We start from the raw sequence: 24,125 nt of genomic DNA on the forward strand, positions 1-24,125 counted from the left end.
GTAAACTTTAGGCTTTGGCGATGGCGTGCTCGCCAGTTCTCGGCGGGCGACGGCGTACTTGGCTCAATTAGGAAGTTTGTCGAAGTGCACAGTCGCCCGGGGATCGGCTGCACTGTCTGGAAATTGACTGCGTGGTCCAGCTTCGAGGTGCGCTACTTTTGGATTTCGCCTTAGAAAGTGCTCCGCCTTGGGCTCTGCAAAATATAGCTGTATTGCGCTCTACTGTGGGAAACAAATGCGCCTGTTGCGCCTGCTGCGCTGTATTTCCTGAGTTTCATATCAAGTCTACGTTCTGTTATGTCGCTCTCTTCTTCGCTGTAGAGTCGTGATCGAAAGCTGATCTACTCGGGCGATGATTTGGCGACGATGGGGAGTCTCAGGACGCGTGCCAGATCCGCCTCTGGCCGATCTCCCTCAGCTTCAGATAGCGCTGGCCGTCCCTCCCATACCATCTTCCAGCATACTGTGTACTCGTCTTGTAAATCTACAAAGTCTTTTACATTGCTTTGCTAGTAAATAATACTTTGCATCAACTTGTTTTCCTCTCATATTCGCTGTTCGTTCGCAGCGCTGTCACCGCGGGCGAGCACGTCATGGCAGCCTGATTTTGCGAAAACTCAACTTCTCACCGAACCTGCCCACCTCTTTCTCTCTCTGTCGCATGCCTCTTTCATTTCGATCGTTCTGTGGCGCTTTGGATTTCGCTAGACTCGCAATATCTCTTGATGATGCGTTGGTCTGCTCTTGTTTCACCGGACCGGTATAGAAAGCCATCTTGTAAATGTGCTGCGTAGGTGGCTGATCGCCCGCAGTGTAGCTCATCAACTTGCTTGATCTCCTACGCGTGGCTGTGGCTATCTTCTCCAGCCCTCCTCTATGCATCGTCAATCATCACAACTGGTTCTCTGAAAATTTTTCTCTCTCTGCTGCCTCTGCTGGATCAGATGCGTCCTCATGCCTTGTACGTGTGAAGAAGTGGGGCTTGAACTGGAACCGGCAGACTGTTTTCACCCCTTCCGCATATTAAGATACCAGCTGCGGTGACTCACCGCCATCCTCTCGTATACTTTCTTCTGTCGCCCTCGGTCGGAGACCGGAACTTGCTAGACCTGCTAGAACGATGCTAGAATACCAACAGTCTCGCTCTTTGCTACCCATTCGAAGTTGATACCTTGGCGTCGAATTTTCAACCTCTCGCTCATTCTTCAGCATGGAAAACCCCCATCCGGTCCGGGCTCTGTTGCACGTTCTGCAGCATGCTCCTCGTTCAGCTTCAACTAGTTCTCGGTCAGAGCTTTGCGCTAATTCCTGGAACCAACCCTGGAACTCCAGCGCGTCGTATTCGAGAGCATCAACCTGTTTCTGCCTTCCTGTCTCGAGCGTCTGTTACTTCTCTCTCTTTCTCTCTCGAATGCAGTTTAGTTTCCGGCCAGTGCCGAGACTATCCCTATCCAGAGACTCGTCGTCAGCAGACCGTTGAGCTGGATCCCGGCAAGATTCCGATACAGGCGAAATGCGAAAAGTGGGACGCAAACCGTCCTCTTTCCGTACTTGGCAATGTAAACATACCATCCACCAGCGGCCGGGTATATATCTTTTTCTCTGCTTGCCACTGAAGACGAAGCAAAATATAGTGACTTGTTGTATTTTACTTGAGAACAATACGAACAGACGATGACTTACTGTATGCTAGCAATCACTGACGTGAATATATATGCACAAATTAATTTTATTTAACAGCACTCCAAAGTATGCATCCCTCTTGAAGATAACCTTCTCGATAGGGAAAGACAGAAACTAGACTAACAATCTTTTTTCTTCGTCTTTTTTCTCTCCATTTTCTTCTCATGCCTCGGGAGAATGTAGCCCGGTGAGCGAGCCCGGTGAGCGCTTCGCTGTCAGGCACCTTACTTTTTCTCGTCATTAAGTTTCCTGTGTTTTGAAGCGTTGGCCTCACCGTTCGCTTTCGGCCGCTTCTGCGGAACCTTGGGTTTACTGCCACTCTTAGCTGCGGACGAAGAAGATGACGATCCGGCGGTAGGACCGGCATACTCGTAATTTCCCGAAACGACCCTGTGACCGTCAAAGAACGAAACCAGTCCTCGCTTCTTCGCGTCGTCAATCAGATTCCTCCACACATCACTCACGACCAAACTGCTGACGTTTCCGATAATCCACAGCGAGGACTTTGCACGCGTCAGCGCGACGTTCATTCGTCGGATGTCGGAAATGAATCCCACTCCTCGTCCTGATCCCGCTGGCTGCGCTCTCACACACGACAGAATAATGATATCCTTCTCCTGTCCCTGGAAACCGTCGATAGTATTGAAATCAATGCCCTGTATTCCAGTCTGACCCAGCGCGCGCATGAACGTCTCCCGCAGCGTTCGCAGCTGCTCCTTATACGGCGTCACGATACCGACACGACCTTCAAAATTCACGTCCGGAAACGTGTCGCAGACCTGCTTGTATAGCGTTATCGCGCACTCAGCCTCCGCTCGATTGGAATATGAGTGTGTCTTGGAGACTTGCTCTCGCGAGTGCACGTCAAAGAAACGATAGGGTCCAAACTGCTCGGCGCCCGAGTGCCAGGGCGCAGCGGTGTGGTCAGCCATGCCGTCGCCGTCAATCAGGCGAGACTGGTAGAACTGGGCGCTGGGGAACTTTGAGATCTGAGGGTGCATTCGGTACTGGATACTCAGCAAGTGTACAGACGACGGGTAGTTCTTCTGCATCCGGACAAACAAACTCTGCTCGTATAGATACTTGGACGCGGTCTGCGACAACACCGTAGGCGGGAGCTGATTAGGGTCTCCGACCATCGCACAGCGCGTCGCACCGTACTTCAACGGGATCAACGCCGATAGCTCAACACACTGCGCTGCTTCGTCGATAATAACAGTATCAAACGTCAACGCAAGCGATGCCATCAACTCATGTCCGGCTCCAGACAGCGTAGCGCACAAAATCTCCGCATCAGTCACAAGCCGCGCCTGAATGCTTCGCCGCTCAATTTCGCTAGCCCGCACCGCAACCGAGTGCCGATCGCGCTCCTCGTCGAGCTTCTGTCCGAGTGCCGCTTTCTTCGCATGCAAAACATCCCGTCGCTCGCGCAGTTTCGCGCGCTCTGCTGCGTCTTCAGTCGTGTTCAGCTGCGCGTCAATCTCGGATCTTTCGGCAAGAACCGCGTTTAGTTCCTCGCGTAAAGTCTTGGACTTGTCAATCGAAATTCCTTTCTTTTTGTTGTTTTCATCTTCAAATTTGGCAACCTCTGCATCAACGAGCTCTTCCAACGTCAGATCGCGTACCGCGGGATTAGCAGCATCACTCCGGCCAAGTCGAACCATCTTCGGAATGAAAAACTCGCCAGACGAATTGCGGATTCCGCCCTTCAACCGAAGCACCAGTTCGTCGACCGCAGCATTAGAAGGCGCGCAAACCAAGATCCGCTTCTGCTCTAACGTAGCAGGCTCTTTCGGTGCCTGCGCACGTTGGCCGGGGATACCGATCGGGATACCGCGCGATTTGGTGGTCGAAAGCGTGGCGCCAATGATACCTAGAATGGTTTTAGTCTTTCCGGTTCCGGGAGGACTTTGGAGACGCATTAGTACCTGGAAATCAAAACTGAGAATACTACTAGAACTTATCGCTGCTCAACTTACCCTTGAATCAACGTGAAACCAGTGGCTTCCATAGCTCCAATGATTGCTCCGGCCTGAGGAGCGTTCACTTTGTAAATCTGCTGTGCTCTCTTGATCTTAGCTCCTTCGGCGCGCACCATATTCGCAGGCCGAGCCTGCAAAATCTGATCACACAGATCATAGTATGGCAATCCTTGTAAAGAGCTGTACTCTCTCTCAATCGTAGTCATACTTCATACAAGATAAGTTAGTTATGAATAATTGAATATACCTCTTTGGAATGCAAACGAAAGCACGTACCTCATGACTCGCAGTCCGTTGAGCTCAGTTTTGGGCAGCAAATTGCGTGCCAACTCTGGACTAGGCAGACAGCGTAGAACCATATCCGATAACTCGTTATGTGATCGCTTGATCTCCTTGATCTTTGCCATGCAATTCAGATATTTCGGACTCGGCCACTGTGCAGGCCGTCCCTTTAAACCTTGACCCATGTTCAGATTTTGCTCCTCCTGAATGAAGGTGATGACAATAACGTCCATGTCTCCGATCTTGAGCACTGGAAGTAGTTTGGAGTCCAAGGAAGCATAGATTTCAATGTAGTCATCACAAGAAGCGCGATTGTTAACCGTCAATCTGAACGGCTTATCGTACTTCTCAATCTTGGACTTGACGATACTCTGGACAGCTTCCAACATCAATAGCGGTTCAAACACGGCCTTGTACTCCATCGCGGAATTAAACTTATTCGGAATCGGCTTATACTTTGAAAGATCCCCTCCGAATTCGTCTGAAGGAAGATCGCTCTCACTGTGATAGTCCCATCTAAGGATCCGATGGTACAGCGCGCTCATATTCACGCGCAAACGCGCCCGCATGTTGCGTTCTGACCTCTCTTTCTCTGACATTGCCGGAGGCGTGAACGGCCTCCTTACTCCTGACACAGATGAATGCACGCGTAGAGGCATGGGCGCAATCGCCGAAGAAGTATTTCCTTTGACTGCTGGCCGGTTGTGTTTGGCCAGCGTGAACAGAGAGTCAATGTCATCGTCACTCTCCTCGTCAGAACTGTCGTCCGAAAGAGAGGCTAAGGGAGCAGCATGTTTAGCCCCCGCAACCCTCGACAGTGGGGCAGCACCAGCGGTCTCGGTAACTCTGAATCCAGGAGGACGAGGAGGATGAATTACCTCATTCTCAGCCTTAGCCGCAGCCATCCTTTGACGCTGCTCGTGTAGATTCTGTCTGACAGTATTGAGCCGGCTAGCCTTGAGTATAGCTTCGGCTTTAGCTTCCTCATCCTGAGCTTGCTTGAACGCGGCTTCAAGGGCATGCTGCCTGGGGTCCTTTGGCGCGGCACTTTTCGATTGCAACGTAGAACCTCTCTCGAGCCAGCTGTCTAGTCCTTTCTCCTTGCTCTTTGCGTGTGGTTTCGTAGCTGTGCTGGGTTCAGACTTCACTTGTTCCGTGGGCTCTGACTTCACATCGCTCTCGGCGCTCTCGGCTCTGTCGTACATCAGCTGATAGTCAAACTCGCTGATCGCCATGACGATGTCATAGCATTGACCGTCTGTGAGGTTGTTATAATTGACTTCTGATTTGTGAGATAGCTTGTCTAGTCGCTTCAGAATGTCGTTGGGAACCTCGACATGAGCCGTATGCATCTTTTTCAATAGACCGCAGACAAGGTGCACACACATTTCCAGCAGGGCCGTGTCCTGAAGTCGTAGCCACGGCGACATTTGTCGAAGTGGATCAATCAGGACATTCAGAATCTCGATCCCTACTGCAGTTGGTTTGGATGGCGATATAGTCTGCAAGTCAATCACCGGGACTCCTCCATCCACATTCGTAGTAAGTGCCTGCTCTAGCAGCTGATAATTGTCAAACAGCTGCGAACTAAGCTCCAGAATATCGCGCATGTAATCAACCATCATGTCCTTGGGATAGGCCCGAGCCCATGTCAGTGTCCGCTTGTAGATAAAAGCCAGAGATCTCCAGGTCGCGTCCCAGAACGAGCGAGTAGCCGCGCGAACTTCTTTATCCGCAATCGCGCTGTTGTGCGTCGCAATATATCCATCGCGGGGATCAAATATAAGATCTTTGATATCCATCGTCATCCGCACCAATTTTGGAACTGGTCCGGCACCCGTCAGCACAGCTGTCAAGACTGTATTCTTCAGAGTAGATACGTATCCGCTCAAAACAAAAGCCGGGTTTGACGAAAACAATCCTCGAAGGGACTCCATTCTACCCTCCGCGTCATAGGCTTGCTTAACAATCTCAAGACTGGTACGCGATAACGCCGAATGGGGCGAAAGCGAACATGAAAGCAGGACCTCGACGCATTCGCGGTCGGCTAGGAGCTGCTTTTGAAGCTTGATTGCACTGAAATCACTGATATGCTGTAAGATCTTTGAGACCGCAAACAACGATTTGTCGATCAAGCTGCTCAGTTTTTTGAACTTTTGTATTTTCAGCGCGATTAGCTGTGAAGTCGCATTCGAAGCATTGCTGCCACCAGCTGCTTCGTTGTTGATCCGAATGTTGTCTATCGTCTCAGCAAGGTAGATTTTGGTCTTTCCCAGACTCTGGATAATTGTCAGTGCGAAATCGGTATCATCCTCCGGCAGGCGTCGCTGCAAAAGACCCCAGAACTTGTCGCCGAAGCAGAAGGTCGTGCTTTCCTGGGATTGAGCAGCTACAGCGTCATTATCCGCTTCGTCCAGCACGGGCTGCGTGACGTCTTTTTGCTTTATAGCTGCTGAAGCAAGAACCTCCGCAATCATGTGTTCGCTTTCTTCGGTAATTGAAATGCAGTCGACCGCAATACACGCAACGACGACGTCCATGGCAGCCTTCTTGACCTCAGGGTCATCTCCTTCGCTCGCAGGCCGGCTAGCGTGATCGACAAAAAGAGTGGCATAAGTCTCTGCGCAGTTCCTACTCTCTCGACGCATGATCTTGTCAACCGAGTATGACGATCGGAAAAGATCATTTTTATCCGCTTTTCCAAAATCCAGCAACAGCTTTAAAACGTTAAATCCAGCTAGTAGAAGCCGGGAACGCAGATAATCATTTGCCACTCCAAATTTCATTGGATCCTGGTATTTTCCGAGCAGTCTTGCTGTCAGAAGCTCGCATACTTTGAGCTTGTTGGATCCCGATACCGAGCGAATGAACGGCCAGATCCACTCCAGCAAAACGTTGATTTTCTGAGCTTGTGAGGCAACTTCCCGTAGCGCATTCTCAAAGATTGCACTACAGGAATCGCTGAAGATGATATCGGTGAACGAGGTAGCAATGAACGGGGACGACACAGGCCACATATCTGACTCGAGTTTGGTGAGAAGTACCGAAAATGCATGCAATAACGTAGGCAGACTATTTGGCGAGGCCTGAACGTCTCTCCAGGCAAGTTTGACAATACTGTCGTCGGATGCACCACCGTTACCAGCGCCGGATCCGCAGCAATGACGAAGAATAACCGGCTTCGTCAGCGCTGTCAGCAAGCGGTACATTCCCTTCCAAAATCTCACAATATCCTCCGAAGAGCTGTTCCGGCGTTCGATGTAGCTATGCACGCAATCTTGATATGCCCGGTGAACGCAGGAATCAAAGTCCTGCGCGGTGACCTTGTTCGTCAAGATGTTTAGTGATTTCTCCGCCCATCTGACATACTCTGGCTCGTCATGCATGAATCTGAATGTGATCATAGCAGGAACAATGTTATTCGGAAGCCTGAGAAATCTACCGCCGTTCTGAATACCCAGAAACAGAACCCGAAAGACACTCGCCAGCTCCTTCGACGCCAGGAGGAAATGGGGAGCATAGAGACACTCATATACCGAGTTGAAGCTGGCAGACATAACGGCCGGTTCAATTGCTTTCTTCGGATCAGCTTTCAAAGCCGCCTCGCATTTGGCGGCAGACGGCTGCAGCGTCGCTGTTACGCGTTCGATATCCCATGCTTCAAGAACATTAACAAATGCTTCAACGTCAGATTCGTCGATCCTGCGGAAAAATTAGCTTCAGGCCATCGTCAATCTTATTCGAAAAGCTCAGTGCATACCCTTGATCCAGCATTTCCAATTTAAGTGGAATTTTTTCCTTGTGGTACGCCTTCACGCATAGATAGCATTCCTGCAGCTGTTTTGCAAGGGTGGTTTTTAGCCATTCGAGTTCTGGAGTGTTGTCAAAAGCAAATATTTGAAGAACGTGGGTAGCGACTATCCGAATGTGACTTTTACAGAAAAAGTGAGTGGTCGAAGGTAGAACCATGAGATATCTAGAGACAACGCAATACTTTCTGTTAGCCAGACACCTTTCTTCACCTCATGTAGTGACGACTACTGGAATGATCTACGGTACATAGCACTTACGATAAACTGTCCTGGAGACATTTTTCCATCTTTACAGGGTCATCCACCTTCTTGCACTCCTTGATCTCTTTGGTCACGCGTTCCAATTCTTCATCTACTGGTTTTGACCCAGCAGGTTTACTGCTGGACGCGGTATTTGCTGTCGCCATTTCTCACAAAAACAGTAGTCGTGTGCCTTTGTCACTCCTTCTGTATATGCGGACTCATACGGTTGTAAAAGGGGGCGGGCTACTTCTAATCCGCTGATGAAACGCCAATGTCAGTCGATGAAGGAAACTTTGGTTGGGACGAAGCCAACGTAAGACGGGCCGGCAGAAAACCCGCCACGGTAGTCATAGAAGCGGTGATCTTACAAATAATGCACAAGGAGTGGATCCTCTATAGTGAACTGCACAGCGACAGCAAAATCGCCCGCAACAAGGAAGTAGCAAAAGGACAAAAGGAAAAAAAGGGAAAAAGAGAAAAAAGAGTTGATGCCTGCAAGACTTCGCGGTGAACGATGTCCGAGCGTGACCGGCAGGTCGCGCGTGGTCACGTGAGGAAGTTTACCAGTGTGGTGAAGCGCGTCATCTGCTGGATTGCTGTTTTGGTAAATTGTCAGAGCTGATTTTGCATTCGCAACGCGTTTGCTTGCCATTTTTTCAATGGAAAGTCCTGTATTTCGGTTGAAGCTTCCAGAGTCATTTTATCTGATCACTCCTTTCCTGACTCGAAGCGAAGATACGAGACGGTCGCGACGACTGTCGCTCGCGACGGACTTCTACTGTTTAATTGATCTGCCACGCTCAACTGATGAGTTCAAGTTCTTGCAAGATTGGCGCTCATATACGATATTACCTATCAATAATACACGCGTAAGGAAGCGTGACTGCTAATGCATTGTTTACATTTCGCTAACGAGCTGGAGAAGTAGCTTACTGTCGAGATCACCGCCGAACACGATATCGATGTCGGCAGAGTCGACTTCACTCTCGCTCTCGCGCAGTCCCTTGTCAAAGCTCAAGTACTGTGGTCTGTCTATAACAATCGATTAATATACAGCCTTACTGACTATATTTGGGCCAGTTCTGGAGCGAGGTGGGTCTACAGCCACTCGACGTTTCGACCTCGGACGCGTCCATGGGTAGATTAGAAGCAGGGAAGACATATACTATTGCCAGTGAGTTCTGTTTTGATCTTCCAAGTTGGAATAGAAATTATTATTGCATGCTAATTTGCAGCCACATTCAATACTCAATCAATGAACATCAATCAACACCTCAGCCAATCAAAGAGTGATCTGCCGTTGACCCATATCCAGTCGTTGGTGTTCTCATTTACGTTGAAGTGGGAAGAGTCTTCTCAGGAAGATCTCTGTGACGAGACCATCGACCCATCCACCAATCTTCTGAAACAGACTTTACACTTGTTTGACGAGGCGTTTCGAGTTTTGGTTATGGGCGTACTAGCAGAAACAGTTCCTGTTCTATTCTGTCCCCAGTATGCTGATGTATGTTTGAGTCTCCAGTATTGAGATCAACGAAGCGTCGCATCTGATATTGACATCGGCATAAGACTATAGTCTCCAGGTTCAAATACATGAACGAAGCGGCGGTGCCTTCAGTGTGCCGTATTCTCCAGCGGCGGTCAAAGAGATTGGGTGCCAAAGACGTACCTAACGATCTGTACTCTACAATGCGACTGTTTTGGGATAAGATGATTGACGAGCTTAGGCGGCGCTTGGTTGACACTCTCTTCGTTGTATAACTGTCTTTGCTACATTCCTCTTCTTCTTACCCAAAGCTAAGTAGCGTGTTGTTTTTAATCTAGGAGCATTTCTTCAATCCGGAAGACTTGCTACACCTATGCATCGAAGAAGGCAGCGTCATTCTGTCCTCGCACGCAGATCTCGACAGTCTCCAGACCGATTCCACGAGATTGACATTTTCCGACGGTAGTCTGCTTTCCAGTACTGGCCAGGCAGATGTCTCCAATACGACAATAAACGATGCTGATGTCGGTGCTCTAAATGAGTTCGTAAGTAGTAGTAGCTACTTTCTAGAAGCTCACAGCGAGCCTTTAGATAGTAGTCTGTAATTTCATACGACTGGTTCCCATGACAGTGCAAGCATATAAATGTCAAATAAATATTATACAGATAAAAAACAAATCAAAATCAAATAATCGTAGTAACTCTACTCTTCCATCGCATCTTCATCCCCCTCCTCTTCTTCCTCTTCTTCCTCCCCTTCGGCAACGTCGACCTCAAACTCCATCTCCTTATCGGCATCCACATACGAGTCGCACATACACCACACAGTCAACTTGTGCTTGCCAGCGACTGGAACAACAAACTCCAGTTTCGTTTTCTGCTCGGCCTTGGGGATCGTAACACGCTTGATAGCGAGCAGCTGCTTCGACGACGCTTCTCCAATAACAAGCCACCCTAAAGTTTTCTCAGTTAGTTCCAAACCAATAGTTATATACGTAGCAAATATTGTGCACTTACAGTTCTCCAACTTCGGCGTCGGATACAGTGGAGCGTAGACTGTCAGATCAACAGGCTCGTCCTCTTCATCAACATCTCTTTCTAGAGTGACCACAAGCTCAGCAGGCTCTCCAGCCACAATCTCATCAGGGTTCACAAGCTCGTATGACATATCGATGCTGGGATACTTGTTGGCGAAGCGTGCGACATCGGAAAGATCGCGATCGTTCATCTGTAACAGCTCGTTTCGTTTGTCGTCTTCCAAGATCATAATGTCAATCACGGATTCAACACTAAAAAAATAAGTTAGAAAAGTGCTCGCATAAGAATAACTAAGTATACTGTGTGGCACATACCCTTCAGCCTTGCATCTCTCAACGACATCGCGTGTGAAGTGCGGGATCTGCTTCAATGGACTGTCCCGGTCCCAGACAGCCTGAACAACCATCTGGCTCAAATCCATGGCGTTCATGGCGTTCAAATGACCATCGCTCGACATAACATCAACACAAGCAGAGAGCAAGTTCAAGATCTTTGACAGGACAGTTCTCTGATCAGCATCCAAGTCTGCAGGAAGTCCAATGCGCTGGAAATGAGCTTGCAGCAGCACAAAAGCCTTGAAGTGAGGCGAGTCATAGGACAGATTCTCAGGCGCCATCTTGATAGGAACGCGATCGTAAACGCGCTTCAAGATATCGTCCTCGTGACGGCGAATCGGCACAGCCTCGTACTCTGCAGCGGCAGTGACAATCTCCAGAATACCCTTGAGCTTGGTCTTTGAAGTAAGAGACAACGAAAAGGCCTGCATAGTGATGAACGAGATGTTGTAGTAAGCTCCGATCATCGAGTTGTTCAACGGCGCAATATCATCCTCGTCCTCATCAATCTCAATCATCTTTGCTTCCTCGAGATCCTTGAGTGTGGTCTCCACTAGATCAGAGAGATACTCGCTGAGACCTTGATGAGACACATCCAGCACACCATAGAAACTGGGATTGGCGAGTAGTCGTCGATAGAAGTATGAGAACGTCAACCAATCAACCGCATCTTGCTGAGAAGCAACAACCTTGGCACTGATCTCAGTAATGAACGCGTCGTGCAGGAACATATTGAGATGAGATTCGATCGGAAGAGCCTCGTTGAGGAACTTCTTGTAGTACTCGCGCTTCGAGGACGGCGTCATGATAACTGTTTTGCCAATGCTATCAATTCCAGGGCGACAGGCGTGACCAATCATCTTCAGAATGTCGCTGACAGGATAATCGATATAGCGATGCTCTCTTCCTTCATAAACCTGAGTTCCCATAACGATTACAAGGAATGATCTAACAGAAAGCGACCATGCAACATCTTTAGCAGCGACAATGATCTGAATCGCTCCAGCTTCAAACAGCTTCTCCACAATGATCTTATCGCTCGCGTGCATCGACTCATAGCAGTATCCGATACCATTTCTCAGACTTTCCCGGAGATTGGGTTCCCGGATGTTGTTGAGATGTGGCTCCAAGTCTTCGAGCGGCGCCTTCCGATACTTGTCTTCTTCACCATCCGCCTCACAGTATCTCAGTAGCTCAAGAGTGGTATCAAGACACTGCTGTCTGCTATGCACAAACACAACTGACGGTTGGTTCTGGCCAAGCTGCTCGATTGCCAGGTATGTTGGCTTAGACATGGCAATCATAAGCGAAGGGAAATGGCTGATCGAGAATCCCTGCAGATGAATCTCAAATGGCGTCGGTCTGTCTTTCGGTGAGAAATTGTAGATACTGTGCGAGTTGGCGCCAATCCATTCGCCAAGATCGCGACCGTTGGAAAGACACACAGAGATACCAACGATCCGCAGCGGGTTTTCGGTGTGAGCGGCGACATATCGCATGCGTGAGACGATAATCTCATAAGCTGAGCCATTCTGGCCACCGATCATATGCAAGTCATCCGCAATGAACAAGCGCACGCTCTTCACGTTCTTTCGCTGCTGCCAGCGTCTCGAAACCATATCCCATTGAGTCGGCGTCGCGAGCACAAGATCTGACTGCTCCAGAATCTTCAAGTCAGCGGTGAGCTCGCCAGTAAATTTCCCAATACGTTTGCCGTTCGCAACTTGAGACAAGCGGCGCGACCAATCGCGATGGCGCTCGTCAACCAGCTCTTGGAACGGTGCAATATAAACCGCCCGACCAGGATCTCCAGATTTCTTCCAATGATGAAGAAGAGCAAACTCCGCACAGACGGTCTTTCCGCTACCGCTGGGAGCACCCACAAACACGTTGTCGTCGGTATTAAAAAGAGTATTGAAGACCTGGGTCTGGATCTTGTTGAACGTATCGATCTGGGGATAGAGAGCAATAAAGTCAGGATCCTTCAACGCAGAAACGGGCAACGGCTGCAGATCAAGAAGCTGGGTATGTGGAGGGAAGCGTTCGGGCAAAATCAGGTGACGGAACGAAACAGCCAATTTCGTCTCGGAGTGCAGCCAACGATCCGAGATGACAGAGATGAAGTAATTCGGGGGAACGGGTTCAGCGATAGGAATGGTGAACTCAACGATATGTTCTTCCTGTGCATATTGCCGCCGGACGACGAAAAGGTCGTGATACAGGATGTTCTCGCCATCACAATCTTCGGCAATGATCCAGAATGACTCTGCATTTCCATGAACGTTGGGATCCCATTCGAAAATCGGAGTAATTGTCAACTCAACACGCAAAAGCGAGCGCGTGATGGGTTGCACATGAGCCTGCATCTCCACTCGCGGGAAATTCTTCAACAGATTATACGCCAACCGTCCATAACGCTCGACCTTGATTGCCTGTCCCACCTCACCAGGATCGGTGAGCTCGAAGTACTTCGCCCAAGGCATCTGCGATGATTCAGTCTTTTTGATGACTTCGGGCGGACACGACGGGAATTGCCGGAAAGGAGAGCTGCTGAGCCACATCCGGTGTTCCACCATTTTGCAGACATCCAGCGCAGTCTTTGAGACCTGCGACCACCCGCGCTTCAAGCAAATCTCGAAGATCGCACGAAGGAGACGACCCGCGGACTGCGTCACATACACCATATCTGCCATCAGCGCAAAGCCATCGAGCTTCAGTCTTGAAATGTAGGCCTGGAGCAGGACGTTGATTTTTGCGGATGGTTCCTCAATAGTTTCCTTCACCGGAATCGGTACACGTTCCAAAAGTTTCGCCAGTTCAAGCTTTTCCTCCTGACGCACGGGGATAAACTTGAATTCTTCAGACAGCGAGAAAATGCGGAAAATCTCAATCGGTGTCAAGATCGGCTTGAGGTGCTGATTGTAGGTACCCATCGAAGTATGTGAGATATAGTAGTGCGAGGCAATCCTTCCCAACTCTGTAGGCAGAAGTTTCCCAGATTTCCGGTCATAGCGAAGAAGGTTGCTCTGCTCAAGAATAACGGCCGCTGAGTGGGCCAGATCCATTCTCTTTTGCTCCAAAGTCTCGTCGTCTGCGTACTCTGCACCAACCCGATATAGCGCAGGCGATCTCAACATCCGCACATAAAGATACGTATAACCCAACCACTTGACTGCCTCATCGATCGACCTAACCGTTCCCAACACGATTTCAGCATTGAGATTGTCGGCCAGCTTCGCCATAAACTGACTCTCAATCGGAAGCTGCTGATTCATGAGAGACAAGTAGTATTGGAGCTCTGAGTGGGCAGTGATAATAATACCCTCTCCAGATGTATCGTACCTAGGTCGTCCGGCGCGACCAAGCATCTGCAGAACATCCTGTGGTGACAGTTCGACCCATTTACCCTTCTCTGGAGAATAAATCTGAGTACCCTTGATAATGACGGTATGGGCGGGTAAATTGACACCCCAAGCCAGCGTCGCGGTCGAGACTAGAACCTGGATGTATCCGCTAGCGAACAAATCTTCCGCGCGCTTACGATCATCACGAGAAAGTCCAGCATGATGGATCGCAAATCCATATTGCAGCAGATCGCGCATCTCTTTGTCTGCGGTCTTTTCACTTTCTTGCTTCAAAACCTCATGAGATGCAGCATCGGTCTTCAGAATAGATGTGATTGTCTCGAGCTCGATAGCCTTATCCCGAATAAAGCGAGCGGTTTTTGCGCATTCCTTTCGCGAATGGACAAAGATGATCATCTGGTATTTTCCAGCGTTCTCCATTACTTTGTCGTAGCAAGCGTCGTTCATGGCCTGATAGCGTTTGAAAGCCTTCTTCTCGGTGATGCCCACGAATTGCTGACCGAGCGGGCAAGGTCTGAACGAAGAGTCGAAAAAGAAAACGCCCTTCTCAGGATTGACACGTAGGAATGTTGCAACATCATTGTAGTTAGGCAGTGTTGCAGACAATCCAACTAATCTGACAGGCTCGGCCGAACTACCCTCCATACGGCGAAGAGTACGTGCGACAATGCTTTCGATGACAGGACCACGCTCGTCGTGAAGAAGATGAATCTCGTCGATGATAATCAGTCGGACAAGGTTGGTGTAGCTGATATCTGTAGCTTTTCTTGTGACGATATCCCATTTCTCAGGTGTAGTGACAATCATCTGAGTCTTCGAAATTTGCTCTTTGGTGAGCTGGCTATCACCAGTAAGCTCATCGACGCGGATACCAAATGGCTCAAGCTTGCGGCCGAATTCGCGGACTTGCTCCTGGACAAGAGCTTTGAGTGGCGCAATATACACAATCTTGAAGTCATCGAGGTCAATCTTACCAGTATCTGGGTTACGATACTGAGAGATTGTGCGGAGGATAGTTAACAGTGCAACATTGGTCTTTCCTGCACCAGTGGGGGCGCAAAGAAGCAGATTCTCGTCATCCCCAAAAGCAACAGGATAGAGCTTGCTCTGGACTCTGTTAAGACTGTCCGAGTCTGGGAAAGCTATCCGAGTCCAGTCCGGCATCTCTGCGATCTTGACCAACTTCTCGTTCGGGTCATTCTTTGGCTTGGGCGGAGGCACGTGAATTTCCTCGTATTGCTTTGTCTGGCGTTTGAACGATCCTTCGGGGAGTTTGATCTTGGTTGTCGACAGAAGATGGCTGCCTTCATCGAACACCATAGAGTCAAGGTCGACCAGCTTGGGTTCACGCCGCTTGGTTCCAAGTGTATCGAGCTCCATCATGGACTCATCTCGCACTTCACCAGTCGCCTGAGCATTCTCGGCCGAACCCAAAAGTTCTTTCAGCAGGTCGGTTTGTCCAGCAGCGCTCATTTCTTCCAGCAAAAGCTTGCGCGAGGGAGCGTCAGTGACACGAGCAAAACGCGTACACCAAACAATTCGCGAGCGATTTTTGCAGAGCTTGGTCACCAATTCGAAATGATCAAAATCGAAGAGCTCCATCAGATCATTTTCAACTTGACGCAAAGAAGCTTCTGAGGCGAGGTGTTCCATCACTTGAGCCGTCTTTTCTTGAATTGTATGGGCATCGGAAAAAACAGTGGCGACTTCACGCTGCAGCCAAAAGGCATCGATGGTATGTGCTGGGATGACATCTTTATCCTGCTTGACATTGGATGAGATTTTGCCATCAAGAGTTGATTCGAGAGCGTCACCGTCGGCATCTGAGAGATCTCCAGTCTCGAACTCGATCGGACGATCTTCTGCCTCTTCTTCATCGTCCTCGTCATCTTCATCTGATGAAGACTCTTCCTCATCCTCGTCGTCAAGCAAAACGGCGACACCGTCTTCGTCATCCACACCTTGCCCTGTGGCTTCGACATCCGCATCTGGAGTCTCGTAGTCCGTAATCTTGCGACTTAGATTCATAAGCTGATTGAAGCGCTCGTTTGAGATGCTTGATCCAAAGATCGACTCGACCTCTTTCTTCTTGTCATAATCACGAACGCCGTCCATCTTGACGATTTCAAGAGCTGCATCAGCAGCTGACCGGACGATATCGTGAGATACATCGCCCAGGAGCTCTTGCGACCATGACAGGATCAGCTCGAAAGTCTGGCGCGTTTCATTTGTGCGTGGGATGTAGCGTAAGCCTTCGATTGTGTCTGTAAGCGCCGAGATATCGTCACTCTTGCTCTTTTTCTGCTTTCGCTTGGCGCCGTCTTCTAATACTGCTTTCTTGCGGTTTTTCGAATCTGTCGGCACGGTATCACGCGATACACGAGTTCCCATGTCAGAAAGCCTGATCTTGCCAGCGAGGGATTCGGGGTCTCCGGTGCTGTCGTCAGATGGACGCGACACAAATCGCCGGTCCACCTGCAGGACCTTGTTTGACATAGCATCACTATTTACATATCTTATTAGTAGCCATATAACATATGCAGTTGGCAAGAGATGTAAGAAAAGAAGCGCGAGACACGTACTAGCTGTATTGCTTGAAATTGTTGTTGTCCTTTCGATCCGCCATTGCGTCGAAATTCTAACAGCCTAGATGGCACAAAATTCAAACTGAGGGTTGTGTGCAGCGAGCAGATCACCGAAGGAAAAAGAGAAGCGGATGATAGCCGGGATGGAGAAGGGAGGATGTAGTAAACGAAGCTACTATGATGGGAAAGAAAGAATTTAGATGCGGGCGACATCTGAAAGATTTTAGGTTTTCGAATCCAGCCTGGTTCATATTAGTAATAATTTCAAGTCCTGCTTAGTCATGTAAGCCTAATCGATACTTGGGGTGACATGGTATATCAATTACCTGTTTTGTTAACGTGCTTCGTGCTTGATGTGTGCCTGGTAATGTGGGTTATAATTGAGAGTTCTTCCTGTTTTATTTTGGGTGATTTCGTGGTATCAGCCAGGCAGAGCTTGAGCAGAGAGTAGCTTCAGTCTATTCGAGCATCACAACTACCTGGAGACTCGACATACGCAGAGAACGATCAATTCCTTTAACCAAAAAATACAATATTTTATATAACAAAAATGCCAAAGTTACACCCCAGTACCATACTCATCATAACACTCCGCGATAATAGGTTCAAGATAACCGATTGCGGAGGGGATGAATATCAATGTGTATATAGTAGAAAATGCAGTGGAAGGGGAGCTCATAAACAATATTAAGAAAGTAGACGATCCGGGCTCTGCCTTGTGCCCTGTGTCGCTATTTGGTGAGAAAGGTAGGGGATACGAAGGTTCGAGTTGAGCAAGCGATTGAGTGAAAGACTGGTGGGAAGGTAAGCGATATATTGTTCAGTATCGCCATTACGCATCCTCGAAGCCCGCGACCTCGACGGACTCGCTTGGCACTATCATGATAGTTAATATCAGAATTCGTGTATATACTTTAGATGAAGCAAGAAGACGGCGTACAAGGATACTGAGTAGGAATGCGCTTATGATCGGGATAGAAGTATTTTCGACGGATTGGTAGGAAAGCAAACAAGACTGGAACGGCAACGAGAGTCATAGCCAGAGGATAGAAGTACTGGGGCGAAACACGAGCGTGAAATCGCAGGTTCTGTATAGGAAAATAGTCATTAATCAGTATTGCACAATCAACAAATGATATCAAGTAGGCGTCGAGCTGGTCATACATCGATCGGGTTTGTGCTAAACCGAGGCTTCTGCGCGAATCTTTCAGGGTCGATTTTGACCATTTTGATGGAGAACTAAGAGCAAGAGGATTGCCGGTATATGAACTAATTCGTCTGAGTGGTGCTTGGGACCTGGTGTGCAATAAATGCTGCTGCAGTCTTGCTTTATGAATTTCGTGAATTCGAGGTGTCGAGGAGGAGGGCTCATTTGACGCTCTGCTGATTGGTTGGCGCAGAGACTTGGCATAAGTGTGGTAGACGTTGTGTGCACAACGCGTCTCCAGGCCTGGCAATAGAATAGATGCTAGGCATATCTTTGCTCAGTAGATCTTACAGCATCTGGAAGAGCGGTGGTGGTGTGAAAACACCTACTCTGGTCCGGTCGACTACTATGAATATTTGGTGTATGAATAGATGTTTGGATCTGGGACTGCGAATGCTGGTAAAGGCCGTCTGATTGGGACGAGCGGACTGCAGACCACAGGCCGGCAGAGAAGAGCCAGTGCGATAGTAGATACCTCTGTTCATCTACTTGATCTGTACGCACTATACAAGAGGCTCGAGTTAAGACTGTAGTGACACGTTGTTCGGAGTCTGTTGAAGCGGTGTGCAGTGATATCAAATATCGCTGCGTCGCTCTTCTACGCGCCTGATCCGTCTGCATACCACGACAGAGAACACGGATGGTACTGATGCAGGATTCTGCGGTATCAGGAATGTCTGATGTATTATCTGATGTTCTGTGATTCTCTCTGTATGTCTTGCTATTATGTATGTTTGCTGTGAAGTGCCTGATGATGATGTCGCGTATGGCTAGCAGTTGGTTCGCCGTGCTAGTACACCACTCTCTCCGGCTCCATATACATCTCTCTGTTAACAGCTACGATACCCCACCAAACACCGCTTCTCCACACTCTCCCTTCTCTCCAGCCTTCTAATCTCGAGCATCTACCCGCGGCAGTCGTAGCAGTAAGCGTAGTCTCTCGAATAAGATTTATCAGGTTAGGGCACTGCTCCAGGGCGCGATGGAGGTGCGGATTCAGGTCGAGGTCGCGCTTTGGAGCAGGATTTGGATTCGACGCCCCTTCCTTTTCTTCGCGTTGCTGCTCGTTCTTATCTCTTCTTCCTTCCTCTCCTCCGCTTCCTGCTCTTCCTCTGCTCTCTCCCTCACTCATCCTATCTACTATTACTTCCGCCTACTCTACCTCCACCCCCTGATCCGTCCCTCTCAAACACTCCTCCAGCTCTCCCCTACATCCCTGCGACCCCACCTACCCGCCGATCGCATCCGTCAACTACCCGCTCCTCGGGCATTCATCTTAGATCTTGCAATCACACACACCACTACAAACACCCCGCCATGTCCTCGCCAAAGGAAGATCCTCCTGCTTCTGAAGCCCCCGATGCGGCCGTCGAGAAGCTGCCCTCGGATGCTCCTGCAGCCGTTGCCGCAGACGACCGATCCTCTGATCCGGCTCCATCAGAGACTCCAGTCGAATCAGAGAAAAAGGCCCCGGCTCCGTCCACTCCTGTTGCATCGTCTTCCTCCTACCTACCCGGTTCGGTTGTGCTTGCCAAACTGAAGGGCTTCCCTCCATGGCCTGCTATGGTATTGTGCTTCCCAACTTTTGCTGTCTCTTCTGCTGCTGCTGCTGCTGCTCCCGCTCCACAGCATAGAGCCGCTAGCTAACATCTTTTTTGTTTTTGTAGGTCCTTACCGACGACTTACTCCCCCCTCATATTCTGAAGTTAAAGCCCAAATCCAGCGCGTCGACCCCCGGATCGGCCAAGCTCAAGCGAAAGAGCCTTCCTGCTGATGAGGAGGAGAATACCTCCGGCCCCAACGCCTTCCCGGTCCGTTTCTTCAACGATAACAACTAGTGAGTTTTCCACCGACTTCTATATCAAGTTTTTTGTTTTACTGACAGTTTAATCGCGTTACAGTATGTGGGCTTCGCGGGGAGATTTGAAAACCCTCACTACCGAACAAATCAAGAAGTACATCGAGACGACTGCTAAAGGCGCAAAGAAGGACAAGGCTCTCGTGACTGCATACAAGATTGCTCTTGAGCCGCCCGCTTTGGAAGAATTTGCCAAGGGCTCCGATGACGAGGCAAGCGAAGACGAGGCCGAAGCAGACGGCAAGGAAGACGAAGACACAAAGATGGAAGACGCGCCGGATGGTGATGAAAAAGAAAAGAAGGGCGCGGCGACCAAGAAGCGAAAAAGCGCACCGATAAAAGATGGCGACGCAAACGGGTCGACGAAAAAGCGAAAGTCCTCGATAACAAAAGGAAATGGAGAGGCTGCCGCAAAGAACGGCGAGAAGAAGCCGCGAGCGAAGAAAGAGGCTTCTGCGACCAAGAAGAAAGAGGCTGCCACTGCCGCTGCCGTCAAGGAGACTCGCGACGAGCAAACTAAGCACGTGCTGTTTCTAAGACATAAGTTGCAGAAAGTTTTCATGACAAAAGATAAACCCCCACAAGAAGAAGACATGGAGAGCATGGACAAGCTCTTTGGCAAACTTGAGAATTTCCAAGGTCTTGATCTGGCTATGATCCGGAGTACAAAAATCAACAAGGTGCTGAAAGCCATCGCCAAGATGACCTCGATTCCATTGGAACCAAAGTATGAGTTCAAAAGCCGGTCGCAAAAGCTTTTAGATGCATGGAATGCGAAGTTTGATCTGGGCTCGCCTGCTCCTACTCAGCCTCCGACTGATGGAAAGTCGGAGCCAAAGCAGGAAGCAAGCGAGGAGAAGAAGGACGCGCCCGAGGAAAAGAAAGAGGCACCTGAGGCTAAAAAAGTAGAGGAGAAGAAAGAAGAGGAAAAAAAGGACGAAGAAAAGAAGGATGAAAAGAAAGAGGAGGCCGAGAAATCTGAGCCTAAAGCCACGCCAGCTGCGGTTCCTGAGGTGGCTGCCGATGCTGCTGCCGAGAAGGAGCCTGTGAAGACAGAGGCTCCTGTCGCCGAAGCTGGTGCTTAGTTGAAAAACTGTCTCCAATTTTGTTTACTCAAGAGATATTGGATAGAGGCGGGGTAAGATATTTGGTACTCTAGTGCCTTTCTATGTGATTGTTTAATGGAACTGTACAACCCTTTTTCGCTTTTAGTTTTAAGTTATCTAATATGTACTGTAAATCTTATTAATATTACCAATCGAGCATACAGTACTTCCACAGGCTTTGTAGCCAACACAAGAGTAAGATCAAATTTGTCTAAAACGGGTGAAACTGATAATGAAGCTGTCACGTGACTAAGTAAACAAACAAACAATTGCATCTGAAAGTTGCACACAAGTCTGACTTGTTCACGCGCCATATAGTTCAGTCCCCACGAATTAGAAAGAATCCTTCCAACAATGAGCTCAGCAAAGGCAATGCAGGATGATTCAGTTCTCCTGCCACAGGGATCACACACAATGATGCTCAGGCGGCTAGCTCGCGACACTCTAGTTTGGCTCGCCGTGAAGTGGCTAGACGATGTGCCGCTTTGTATACCGCATAGCGCGTTGATAGGAGATGAAGGCGAAGCTGACGATAGCACGCCTCAGATAATTGGAGATATTAGGGATTTATACATAAGTTTTCAGGACCGGAACGTGCCGCGGAAAACTGTGGTTGAGAGGATGATCTATGTCGACTGGGTATGTTGGGGTGATTATTGATTCCGCGCGACTTCTGCATATAAGTACTGATGGATTGTTTACAGGTTCGTGGATTTAATATGCAGCAGGCCGCTGATATTGAATTTCAACGTGAGTTTTCTTTTTCAATTTTGGTTACGCTGTAGCGTAGCCTGATCGAATCCGTACGACGGCGGTAGACTGACGCGATCTGGTTTTTTAGATATATTCGAGAAGCAAAATGCGCTGAAATGGACGGCTTCACGAGTTTCGATAGTATCCCCAAACTCAGGAGTGGAAGATTCCAGTAAAAACGAACGTATGCTTCTCTCTCCTTTCTGTCGTTATTTTCTCGTCCGTTCTGTATCTGAAGACCTCCTGGCTGATTTGCTTGATACAAATAGGTCTTCCTGCCTTCCATGTTCCCGCCTTCATGAGGACGCTCAAAAAGTCGCTTCAGGCACTGATAGGAAACGTACGACGTCTTCAATAACATTTGGTTTGTCTGGTATTAAACTTATGCTAATCTGTATACACAAATCTAGCATCTACATATTGCTCAGCATCCTTCGCTCTCGTTGATCATATTGCGGATAAGTCTACATGATCGCAATTTCACAAGATCTGGACTACCAGCTCCGCGAAGGGTGGTGTTTGTCGCGTTTCCGACAGCACCCTTGCACCTTTTTCATACGCCATTTATAAGCCCGTACTACAAGATTCTGAAACAGGTAATCTTGTCTCTACTCGTATATATTGTGTTGTGAGACGTAGCGCTAATGATATATTTGATTGTAATAGTGTATTGAGGCATCACTGTCATTTCCTGGACTACAAGTCCGTCTTCTGCCTACTTCTCTGACGGCGAAATCGCTTGCAACTCTAGTCCATCTCCGCACAACATCGCGCAGCTCGACAGCGCTGGGAGGTTGGAGTGTATATGCCAATGACGCTGTCGACCATTCTCCGCTAGCTTCGGCTGAGGAGATCCTGCAGAAGAAGATAGATGAGACAGTAAAGGAGGATATTGAGGAGATAGACGAGGAAGCAAAGCGGGAACGAAAACGACTAAAGACTATTGATGCCCGATTTGGTGTTACCGCGCCACTTCCTCTAGATGAAGAAGAAGATGGCGATCTCGCGGACGAGCAGCAACTTCAGGAGCTAGTGCTTGAGGATAGTCTGGCCTTGACTCATGTCGAATTCCGGTTGGAGGATGACCATGTGGACAGCCAATTCGACGAAGCGTTTACGACGAAGACCCGAGTATTAATCGAAGGGACGCACGTCTTTGAGGGAATGCGACGGTTAGCTCGGAAGGGCCTTGTCGATGAACAGAGGATGCCGGCATGGGTTACCGGAGAATTGGGAGTGTCGGTGGGTGTCATTGTAAATGGCGTATATGTCGCTCCGAGCATAGCGGACAGTTAGAGCAATAGAAGCCGATATCGAACCGCATGAACAAGTCCTAGATTTTGTAGATGAGGCCGGTTAGGTGATCTCGATCTCTAAAGCTGCGCGGTCCGCTAGCTGGACCGGGTGGTTGTGGGTACTGCTGCTTTCGATGGCGTCAACGTCCACGAGCTCGAATCCCGTGGTTGCGTCTTCGATCGTCTCTTCGCCTCTAGCTCCACGGCCTCCGACCTTGACAACCTCTTCCTCGTAAGAAAGAGGCACAGAATCTTTCAGCATGCGCTGTACGACCTTTGCTCGCGCCTTTGCGCGCTTCAATCTATTTTCAAATTCCTCGACTGCTTCCTCCGTGTTGACGATCGGGATGTCAGTCACAAGATCGGTAAGGACTTGCAACTGTTTCGTGGCGCGCGCCCCTCCTGTTTCAGGAGGTCCGATTGACATGACCTCAATTGTCTCGCTACTCGAAGCAGCCGGGCTTGAAGTCGGTGCTGAGCGCGCGGTGAGGGGAGGTTTGGCATGTTTCCAGATCTCGCAACGGCCGCTGATGATGCCAACGGAGAGGAAGCGGTGGAAGCCAGTTTGCAGACCAAATTGCATGCCCTCGCTTGTGCCACTGCGGACACCATCTGCGAAGCCTTCGTTGTAGCCTTCTTGGTAGAAACTGGAGGGGTTGTCAGAGATTGAATATCAAACTTGTAATAGTTGTAAAGAAGCATACTCCGATTCGAGGTTCAGAAGGGAGTCAAAGAGATCGTCGTCCATTGCTGATGAGCTATAGTAATTCTCTTTGCTATAAACCCCTATAAGAGTTCACAGTGAGAATATGCGATGTGTAAGTATTGGTTATGCTGTTGTGGGTGGTTAGAAATAAAATGCAAAATAAAAAAAATCGAATTTAAATCGTCGCCAAACCGAGCGCTAACTAAACTCACCCACAGACTCTGACTCTTTCCTCACCCACCACTTTCTTCCATCACCGTGCCCAAGATTGTTTAACTTGCTTCAACAGCTCTCTATACAGTCTACGCTCTTCACATATCCGACTGTGAATTACACCTTCTTTTTTGGCATATAGAAATCGAGAAGGATTTGAGGTAAAGAACTGTTTG

General features: G+C 49.0%; 8 protein-coding genes across 8 annotated transcripts; 4 read left to right on the forward strand and 4 right to left on the reverse strand.

Moving 5' to 3' along the window:
• The first annotated feature begins 1,069 nt into the window (after nt 1-1,069).
• BZA70DRAFT_50357 (uncharacterized protein) lies at nt 1,070-1,761 on the forward strand. The gene has a single exon (XM_064915159.1). The coding sequence runs from the start codon at nt 1,257-1,259 to the stop codon at nt 1,614-1,616; it is 360 nt and encodes a 119-aa protein (XP_064771456.1). The 5' UTR covers nt 1,070-1,256; the 3' UTR covers nt 1,617-1,761.
• On the reverse strand, nt 1,715-8,617 carry BZA70DRAFT_273693 (SEN1 N terminal-domain-containing protein). The gene is made up of 5 exons (XM_064911871.1): nt 8,018-8,617; nt 7,708-7,923; nt 3,942-7,649; nt 3,663-3,872; nt 1,715-3,591 (listed from the first exon to the last, which is right to left on the reverse strand). Exons 1-5 carry the CDS (start codon nt 8,164-8,166, stop codon nt 1,908-1,910), a joined length of 5,967 nt encoding a protein of 1,988 aa, XP_064771457.1. The 5' UTR covers nt 8,167-8,617; the 3' UTR covers nt 1,715-1,907.
• Nucleotides 8,618-9,860: 1,243 nt separating this feature from the next.
• BZA70DRAFT_50353 (Sec63 Brl domain-containing protein) lies at nt 9,861-17,012 on the reverse strand. The gene is made up of 4 exons (XM_064915158.1): nt 16,809-17,012; nt 10,841-16,729; nt 10,506-10,777; nt 9,861-10,442 (listed from the first exon to the last, which is right to left on the reverse strand). Exons 1-4 carry the CDS (start codon nt 16,850-16,852, stop codon nt 10,192-10,194), a joined length of 6,456 nt encoding a protein of 2,151 aa, XP_064771458.1. The 5' UTR covers nt 16,853-17,012; the 3' UTR covers nt 9,861-10,191.
• A 631-nt stretch (nt 17,013-17,643) lies between these two features.
• BZA70DRAFT_287731 (uncharacterized protein) lies at nt 17,644-18,038 on the reverse strand (the record flags this gene model as incomplete). The annotated part of the gene is made up of 3 exons (XM_064913978.1): nt 17,644-17,687; nt 17,752-17,899; nt 17,976-18,038. The coding sequence occupies 3 exons, from the start codon at nt 18,036-18,038 to the stop codon at nt 17,644-17,646; spliced, it is 255 nt and encodes an 84-aa protein (XP_064771459.1).
• Nucleotides 18,039-18,960: 922 nt separating this feature from the next.
• Nucleotides 18,961-19,790, forward strand: BZA70DRAFT_50443 (uncharacterized protein). Its single transcript, XM_064915160.1, has 2 exons — nt 18,961-19,584; nt 19,686-19,790. The coding sequence occupies exon 1, from the start codon at nt 19,001-19,003 to the stop codon at nt 19,556-19,558; it is 558 nt and encodes a 185-aa protein (XP_064771460.1). The 5' UTR covers nt 18,961-19,000; the 3' UTR covers nt 19,559-19,584; nt 19,686-19,790.
• Nucleotides 19,791-19,832: 42 nt separating this feature from the next.
• BZA70DRAFT_273704 (uncharacterized protein) lies at nt 19,833-21,144 on the forward strand. Its single transcript, XM_064911872.1, has one exon. The coding sequence runs from the start codon at nt 19,921-19,923 to the stop codon at nt 20,959-20,961; it is 1,041 nt and encodes a 346-aa protein (XP_064771461.1). The 5' UTR covers nt 19,833-19,920; the 3' UTR covers nt 20,962-21,144.
• A 192-nt stretch (nt 21,145-21,336) lies between these two features.
• Nucleotides 21,337-23,031, forward strand: BZA70DRAFT_265704 (centromere protein Chl4/mis15/CENP-N; the record flags this gene model as incomplete). The annotated part of the gene is made up of 6 exons (XM_064910980.1): nt 21,337-21,621; nt 21,687-21,732; nt 21,824-21,919; nt 22,005-22,075; nt 22,146-22,331; nt 22,402-23,031. The coding sequence occupies 6 exons, from the start codon at nt 21,337-21,339 to the stop codon at nt 23,029-23,031; spliced, it is 1,314 nt and encodes a 437-aa protein (XP_064771462.1).
• Nucleotides 23,032-23,091: 60 nt separating this feature from the next.
• On the reverse strand, nt 23,092-23,778 carry BZA70DRAFT_287734 (uncharacterized protein; the record flags this gene model as incomplete). Its single annotated transcript, XM_064913979.1, has 2 exons — nt 23,092-23,677; nt 23,735-23,778. 2 exons carry the CDS (start codon nt 23,776-23,778, stop codon nt 23,092-23,094), a joined length of 630 nt encoding a protein of 209 aa, XP_064771463.1.
• Between the last annotated feature and the right edge of the window lie 347 nt (nt 23,779-24,125).

The sequence above is a fragment of the Myxozyma melibiosi genome (genome assembly GCF_037950935.1).
Source record: "Myxozyma melibiosi strain Phaff 52-87 chromosome Unknown BZA70scaffold_1, whole genome shotgun sequence".
In the NCBI taxonomy this organism is placed as follows: Eukaryota; Fungi; Ascomycota; class Lipomycetes; order Lipomycetales; family Lipomycetaceae; genus Myxozyma; species Myxozyma melibiosi.